Consider the following 9,053-nt stretch of genomic DNA (forward strand, 5'->3'; position numbering starts at 1 on the left):
CAGCTGCTGACACGTGGGACATTTCAAGACCCCCCCCATATACCATCATCATCCACGAAGTTGTTTGTATTCAACCCCTGGGCTGGGCTAGGCTGGGGCGAACACGGCGCTGCTCACTGAGGTGCATTTCCCAGCGCAGGCCCTAGCTCCAAGCTGGGTCCTAAGTTCCCCGGCTACTGGTGCTGCCTCAGAGCCACTGGCCATTGCCCTGACTGACTAGCCCAGGCTGCCCCGCACGGGAGCGACCCCTATGGTGGCTGTTGCTCTAGTCACGTCGCGCCCATGCCCAGGTGGGGAGCGCAGGGCCAGGCCCGGGAAGGAGATAGGCCAGGTGGGGGCGGCTCCCTGTCTCCGCATCCTGCGGCCCCAATGGGCGGGCGCGCCGGCGGCGGCGGCGGCTCACGTAGCCCTCCCAAGATGGCGGCCGCTCCGGACCGAGCTGCGGAGGCAGCGGCGAGGCTGAGGGCAGCAAACGGCCGCTGAGGAGGGCGGCAGGGAGCCGGCAGCGCCCGCCGTGCAGCGGAGCGGGGGAGTCTTTCCCGGGCTGCTGCGGGCACCATGCAGCGGGGCTAGAGCCGGGAGAGTCCGCAGCGGGGCAATAATGTTAGCAGAGGTAAGAGCCCACCGAGGCCGGGAGGAGCAGCCCCCTCCCCAGCTCCCGCTGTGCGGGTCTCCCCGGGGCCTGGCCCCCTTCCCACCCCCCAGCCCCGGACTGGGCTGAGAGCCCCTCCCGTCCCCTTGCGCTGCCCGGCACAGGAGCTGGGCCCCCTCAGCCCGTCACCATCGTTAATCATCTCGGTGACCAGTAACGGCGATTAGTCCCTTCCGGCTGGGGGACGGAGGAGCCGCTGGGCCGGCCCCGGTCTGGGCTGGGGTGTTGTGTTGTTATGAAGCGCAGTCGCCCCTGCTTTGGGCGTTAGTCATTTAAGAGGCCGAGATCCCTCAGCCTAGTCCAGAGATCGAAGTGCCTCCCCCAGCCCCACACGATTGGCCTTCAGCTTCAATAGGACCCCATCTCTGTTAAGCACCCTGTGTTGGATCCCTGGTGCACTGTGTGCTTAGTACATGCTTTGCCTTAATTACTTTTGTATTTATTAATTGGACATCGAGGCTGATTGTGGTAAAGGGCTGAGAAGCAGGAATTCCTGGGTTCCAATCCTGCTCTGCTGTTACCTTGGTGTATGGCTGTAGGCACTTCCTGTAACTTGTCTGCCTCAGTTTCCCCGTGACAATTTGGGGAGTTTTGCCTTCCTTACAAGTGTGTTTTGACGCATAAGGTAATGTTTTTTTATAGCACGTAAAGTATAATGTAAATCCAAAGTATCTGATGCCCGGTCTACATTAGAAAATTAGGTCAGCGTAACTACGTCCCTCAGTGATGTGAAGAATCCATAGCCCTAAGCAGCATAGTTAAACCACTCTAAATCCCCATGTAGACAGTGCTAGGTCAACGGAAGAATTCTTCCATCACCTAACTACCACCTTGCAGGAAGGTGGATTACCTATGCTGATGTGTAGGTAGTGTCTATGGTGAAGTGCTACTGTGGTGCCATGCTGCTGTAGCGTTTTAAGTGCAGGCAAGCCCTGAGTGTCATTAACGTGCTTGGTGTTGTATAAAACACAGAAAAGATATGACTGCTGCACCAAGAAGCTGGGAGTGCAATCTGATGTCTGGCATAGTTTATCAAATGCTTTAAGTGATATAGGTTTCATATGTTTGTAAGTTTCCTTTCTTTAAAGGATTATTGATTATCTGAATGCCAGCAATGTGCTTAGTGTACAAACATTTATAAGGCATGATCCCTCTCCATAGTCCCTGTTCATATTCTGGTCTGTCATTTAAGTACACCTACCTGCAAAGAAGGGATAGATCAGGGATCTCAAACTCAAATCACCACGAGGGCTGTATGAGGACTAGTATGTTGGCCCGAGGGCTGCATCACTGACACCTTTTCATATAAAGGTACAAAAGCCTCCCTCTTCCCCCGCCCTGACCCCACTCCACCCTTCCATGAGGCCCCGCCTCCATTACAACCCCTTCCCCGCCTCCATTACAACCCCTTCCCCAGAGTCCCCACCCCAACTCCACCCCCCCCCCTATTCCAACCCCTTCCCCAAATCCCCTCCTCTTCTCTGCCTCCTCCCCTGAGCGCGCGGCTCCCCGCTCCTCCCCCCTCCCTCCTGGAAAGCACTAAGCGCCACAAAACAGCTGTTTGGCAGTGGGACGCGCCTGGAGTTAGGCAGAGGAGCGGGGATGTGGTGCGCTGGGGGGCAGCGGGTGAGGGGATCTTGGTGCTCTAGGAAATAACTTTGGAGGGGGGGCGGTGCGGAGAGCTTGGTAGGCCACAGCAAATAACTCCACAGGCCACATGTTTGAGGCCCCTGGGATAGAGGCTAATTCCTCTAAACAATATACAGTTAAATTTTGTCACGTGTTCTTGTGTGTGAGGGAAAATGGTATAAAGGAAAGTGACGCTGCCTTTTGACACCTGAAGCATCTGATTTTTATTGGTCATGAAGGCAAACGGATATTTTAAGCTTCTGATTTGCATATCCTTTTATCTCATTGAAATGTAAGTTCCTGGGTGGGGAAGGTGCAGTGCAGTATTTGTGGGACATGTTCATGTTAATGTAACAGGACAAGAACTTGCAGACTAAATAATACGTGTAAAATAAAAATCCTAGTTTGAACATGAACTATTTGGTGGTATTTTGTTTGGAGTAAATGGACTACTTTGAGTAATGGTCAATAAGTGATGTGTATATGTAATATGTTATGTGCAGTATTTCAGCAGTAAAACCATATCACCTCAGATTGTATTTATTTTAAATTAGCACAGATTTTAACAATCTTGGGTGGATGATTAGTACCAAGTTCATATTTAGCATGCTCTTATATCCAAGGGGCTTTATATCTAAAAGGATTTACTGAGGAGTTCCTATAATAGCAGTGAGCAGCTTTGAGGTTGAAACTTGTTCTGTTGATTTTTGTGGTATCTCTTGGTGATATTTTAAGGTACATCATCAGAATTCATACTAATAGTTGCTTATAATATTTTCCAGTTTGAGTTGTGAAGTGAAGAAGAATGCTACCCAAAACGAATAAAGATTATCAGTTTTTCAAGCTTCGGGTTTAAATTTGATTTACTGATTAAAATCCTACCAAGAAAAGAGTTATTCACAAATACTATATACTAAAAGAGATTCATACAGCTCCAGGTTTCCCCACTGGCTGCTTCATGCTGCTCATAATCAGTTTCATAAAGAGGCCATTGCTGAAGACTTCTAACTGGAGAGGAAATCAGTAAGTGACAGCAATGTTTTGTGCCTTTTTATTTGCCAAACTCCCTAAAATTTTCAGGCGGTATCAAAAACTGGGAACTTTAAGAGAAGCTCACCTTAAGTGAAGTTAGTGTGTAAAATTAAAAAGTATAAATTATTTTGCTAAGTAAACAAAACATAACCTTTGAACCAAACATATGACTTGATGTTGGGGTCAGAGGAGATGTTTGTAAGTGCTATGTAGATGATTCATCTTGACCTTCGGTTGATTTTTTTTTTTTTTTTTTTGGTAGAAGCATCATTCCTCCTTCAATTTCAATAGTCCATAGTTACTTACATTTAATCAAAATAATAAAAACACTTTTAAGGCTCAATTTGCATTCATATACTCATGTTCTTAAATAATATTTATAAGAATAATAGAAAACTATCAGTTTGTCAGTGAGCACCCTTTTCTCCCCCCTACTTTCCCCAAACAGACCCACTTTAAATTATTGTTAGTGTTGCTTTTTTGTTTCCTTAACATTTCTGGGATTATGTTGCTACACTCATGATGCTTTTTATAGATACTACTCTAAAAATATGATTCTTTATGTGGCCCAAGTATAGTATATCTCTTCTTAAGCAGACACTAGATTCTGCTTTATAAAATGTGTTTCATGTGGATGCTATTTAGACAGTCATGTACCCATATGCCTTTTCTTTTGGGAAAACAAATATTCTGTATAGTTTGGCCTAGTAATGACAAATATAGTCATGCTTCTGTAAGGTATTTAACCTGATACTGCATCTCATTTTGATTAAAAAAGACCTAGAAAGATATAAAATTAACATGGCACACATTAAATGGATTAAAAATTGGCTAACTGGTAGGCCTCAAAATTTAATTGTAAATGGGAAATCATCATAGAATGGGTGTTTTTAGTGGAATCCCACAGGGATTGGTTATTGGCCCTCTGCTATTTCACATTTTTATTAATAACCTGGAAGAAAACAAAATCATTACTGATGAAGTTTGCAGATGACACAAAAATTGTCCAATGAAGAGGACAGGTCACTGATACAGAGCAATTTCGATTACTTGGTAAACTGGGTACAACAAAACCATATGTGTTTTAATACTACTACATCTAAATATATACATGCAGGAACAAAGAATGTAGGCCATACTTATAGGATGGGGGAACTCTATCCAGAGAAACAACTTCCTGCAGTATCCTGAATTAACTATGTTGAATTATTAAAAATGCAATGGTCTGTGTTGTGGTGCAATTGTATGTATTTCCATGAAAAGATTAAAAAGAACAGCAGGGGGAGATTAAGGGGAGATGTGGTAATATCTTCAGAGAAGAGCCCTCTACATCTGCCCCACACTTCCTGAAAGGTATGCATATACTAGTTCAAACTGGATTCTCCAGGGACCAACAGACACCGAAAGCGTTTTTGGATAAATAGCCTGGATTTAAACTTGTTCATGGCCTTCTTCCTGATCAGACAGGACCTCTTATCCACAAAAGACCACAGTGCTTAGGGTAGGTTTGGAGGACTGAGCCTACTGATACTCAGGAGATTGAATCTGTGATGAAGTGGTAACTGCAAGGAATCCCATTACATAGGGGAGTTGAAGGACTGCTCCTGCTAGGGTGACCATATGGGCCCTTTTGCTGTGGACAGTTCCTTTTTTAAGCCCTGTCCTGGCTGTCCCCACTTTTTTGGCAGAAGTGGGTGTTTGTCCTGTTTGCTCTTGCTGACTTGATCAGTTGGCAAGAGCAAATGGGACAAATGCCCACTTTTTTTATTTTATTTTATTTTAACACAAAAGTGGAATGCGGTGTGGCGGAATATGCAGGAGGGGAATGAGCAGCCATGTCAGCCCCGTGCAGGGAGAGAGGCAGGGCTCAGGTAAGCAACGATGCCAGCCCCAGTCTTGGGGGGGTGTGTGTGTGTGTGTGTGTGTAGGGCGTGGGGGGCGTGGGAAGCAGAGCTCGGACCAGCTACATGTGGGGTGGGAGGGTGCCGTCGGACCAGCACTGAGCGATGTCCCATTTTCCCTTTGGGAAATATGGTCATCCTAGCTCCTGCAAGTCTTTTAGGGTTGGGGTTAATTCTGGTAAGCTTATTAGCATGCATGCACATTCTTTTAACGTTTTTAATATGTTTTCTCGGTAATGCTTTTTAACTTAATAAAATCGGCTTTCCTAGGAAGTGCTGTGTGGTTACCTTATCACTGTAGTGAGTACAAGTGCTAACAGTCTCTGAAGAGAAAGCAAGCAGGCATCCCTGGGAAACCTGTGCTGGGAAATACATGGTGAAGGAGGGAACTGGGCAGCCTGGAAATAGCCTGGTGACAAGGGAGAGGAATGCGTGTCTCCACTCAAGAGAGGCAACAGCTGCGGAGCTGGAAGCCTGAGAGTGGGTGACCTGGCTGGTCCACTGAGGGGAAATACAGATGCAGTTGCCCTCAACTGTGCCAGCAGACTCTGAAAAAGATTTGTGGTCATGGTGGATAATCAGTTGAACATGAGCTCCCAGTGTGACACTGTGGCCAAAAGGGCTATTGAGATCCTTGGATGCATAAACGGGAATATTGAGTAGGAGTAGAGAGGTTACATGTGCCATTGGTTCGACTGCTACTGGAATACTGTGACCAGTTCTGATGTCCACAATTCAAGAAGGATATTGATAATTGGAAAGGGTTCAGAGAGGAGTCAAGAGAACAGTTAAAGGATTAGAAAACATGCCTTATAGTGACAGAGTCCTGTGGCACTTTATAGACTAACAGACGTATTGGAGCATAAGCTTTCATGGATGAATACCCACTTCGTCAAAAAAAGCAAGTTTCTTTATGAGGTTGATGGATTTCCACTCCATACGGCTAAATGCAGTGCCTTGCATGGTGTCAAGTATCAGAGGGGTAGCCGTGTTAGTCTGGATCTGTAAAAAGCGACAGAGTCCTGTGGCACCTTATAGACCAGGGGTAGGCAACCTATGGCACGCGTGCCGAAGGCGGCACGCGAGCTGATTTTCAGCGGCACTCTCACTGCCTGGGTCCTGGCCACCGGTCCGGGGGGCTCTGCGTTTTAATTTAATTTTAAATGAAGCTTCTTAAACATTTTAAAAACCTTATTTACTTTACATACAACAATAGTTTATTTATATATTATAGACTTATAGGAAGAGATCTTCTAAAAAGGTTAAAATGTATTACTGGCACGCCAAACCTTAAATCAGAGTGAATAAATGAAGACTCGGCACACCACTTCTGAAAGGTTGCTGACCCCTGTTATAGACTAACAGACGTATTGGAGCATAAGCTTTTGTGGGTCAATACCCACTTCGTCAAATGTTCCAATACGGCTGTTAGTCTATAAGATGCCATAGGACTCTTTGTCGCTTTTTACAGATCCAGACTAACACGGCTACCCCTCTGATACTTCATGCCTTATAGCAGTGGTCTCCAAACTTTTTTTGAGCACGCGCTCCCTACCGCGCCGCAGGGCCAGCTCTACCATTTTTGCCGCCTCAAGCAAAAAAAAAAAAAAGCCGCCCGAACTGCTGCGCACCCCGAAGGATCCTCTTGTGCACCCCACTTTGGAGACTACTGCCTTACAGTAAGAGTCATGGAGCTCAATCTATTTATCTTATTAAAGAGAAAGTTAAGGGGTGACTTGATTACAGTGTAAAATATTTAATAATTGGCTCTTGAATCTAGCAGAGAAAGCTATAACAATCCAATGGCTGGAAATTGAAGCTAGACACAATCAGACTGAAAATAAGGCATACATTTTTAACAGCGAAAGTAATTAACCTTTGGAACAACTTACCATGGGTTGTGGTGGATTCTTCATCACTGGCAATTTTAAATCAAGATTGGATGCTTTTCTAAAAGCTATGTTGTAGGAATTATTTTTGGAAAGTTCTATAGCCTGTGTTATACAGGAGGTCAGACAAGTTTATCACGATGTTCCTTTCTAGCCTTGGAATCTTGGAATCTAAATGCTGTAGACTTAAATGCGGTAGCTCATTTTTTCCTTCTATTAAATCTGTGCTGCAGATATCTTAAAATGTATTTAATATTTGCAAAGCACTATATAATTTGTAAGTGCTCTAGTGAGAGCAGCAGTGACTAGAGTGGCTCCAAATCCTGCGAAGACTTGCATATGTTTGAATTTCTGTACTGTGAGTAGCTCCATTGTCTTAACTTTATTCAGTGTAGTAGTCTCAATTAAGCTTGTACATATTGACAGTTTGAGTACTTCAGGGGGAGGGATAGCTCAGTTTGAGCATTGGCCTGCTAAACCCAGGGTTGTGAGTTCAATCCTTGAGGGGGCCACTTAGCGATCTGGGGCAAAATCAGTATTTGGTCCTGCTAGTGAAGGCAGGGGGCTGGATTTGATGACCTTTTGGGGTCTCTTCCAGTTTTATGAGATAGGTATATCTCTATGTATTATATTATTATTATTTTATTATTCAGTGGTTTCCATTCCAGTCTCCTTTATAGTTTCTTACAACTTTCTGAAACTCTTCATTATTTCAGGATGAAATTTTACAGGCTTGGGTTCTGCCAAAAAGGGATCCTTTATTTAAAGTTTGTGCAAAAACAGATGAGCTGTTTATTCAGTTGTGAAAAGTGTGTGGGCGTATGTGGGATTTGACGTTACAAATTCTTGATAAATAATTTTTGAACAGCTCTTCAGCTGAAACACCTGGGCATAGAAAATTGAAACGTGGTTGAAAATAATGCTGTTTGAGAAGTGTTCTGGTGAAGATTAGGTTTGATTTGACTGAATTATGACACTCTGAAAATTGCATGCTTCCTTGTGTGCTTCACATTTTGCACAAGATTTCTTACTAAGCTTGTGAAGTATGCAGTTATGGAAGTCTATGATAGAATCCCAGGTAGGGACCAAGGGTTCAACGATTCTTGGGTTACAAATGAGTGTAGCTGCTATTCTTCTAACCCTGGGCTTGCATTGCAGTGTAGGTATACCCTTAGGGCAGGGGTCGGCAACATTTGGCACGCGGCTCGCCAGGGTAAGCACCCTGGCGGGCCGGGCCAGTTTTATTTACCTGCTGACGTGGCAGGTTCGGCCGATCGTGGCCCCCACTGGCCCCGGTTCGCCGTCCCGGGCCAATGGGGGCGGTGAGAAGCGGCGCGGGCGAGCGATGTGCTGGCTGCGGCTTCTCTCCGCCCCCATTGGCCCGGGACGGTGAACCGCGGCCAGTGGGGGCCGTGATCGGCCGAACCTGCCGCGTCAGCAGGTAAATAAAACTGGCTCGGCCCGCCAGGGTGCTTACCCTGGCGAGCCGCGTGCCGAACGTTGCCGACCCCTGCCTTAGGGCTTATCTACACAGGAAGTTAAGCCAAATTAACTAAAACAGTATCTACGCTATGGGACTATAGTGGCATTGTTAGGGTGCCCTAGCTATGCTGGAATATCTCTGTAGTGAAGTACAGTGATGGAACTGGCTTTTCCATCGCTGTAAGAACATCACCTCCCTGAGCGATGGTAGCTAGGTCAATGGAAGCATTCTTCTGTTGACCTAGTTGCGTGTACACCAGGGGTTAGGTCAGCATAACTATGGTGCTCAGAGGTGTGGATTTTTCATGCACCTAAGCACAATAGCTATGTCAACTTAAAATTTAAGTATAGACCAGGCCTAAAGATGTGACTTCAAAGTGTATTCGTTAAAGTACATTAAACTCCTGAGTGGATGATCTCATTTAGAAGTAAAGGCCTTAGTTCACTAAGGGCTTGTCTACACTGGCA

General features: G+C 45.5%; 1 protein-coding gene across 4 annotated transcripts in view; it reads left to right on the forward strand.

Annotated features, from left to right (window-relative positions):
• Positions 1-418: 418 nt before the first annotated feature.
• The window catches only part of SNX13 (sorting nexin 13), a 153,417-nt gene continuing 144,782 nt past the window's right edge, over positions 419-9,053 (forward strand). For all 4 annotated transcript variants that reach the window (XM_024219713.3, XM_024219717.3, XM_024219715.3 and 1 more), the window contains exon 1: positions 419-613. In XM_024219713.3, the coding sequence (XP_024075481.2) occupies positions 602-613 (12 nt within the window). In that variant the 5' untranslated portion in view covers positions 419-601. The remainder of the gene's footprint in view (positions 614-9,053) is intronic.

This window comes from Terrapene carolina, unplaced genomic scaffold (genome assembly GCF_002925995.2).
Source record: "Terrapene carolina triunguis isolate 2854851 unplaced genomic scaffold, T_m_triunguis-2.0 Scaffold84, whole genome shotgun sequence".
Taxonomy (NCBI): domain Eukaryota; kingdom Metazoa; phylum Chordata; order Testudines; family Emydidae; genus Terrapene; species Terrapene triunguis.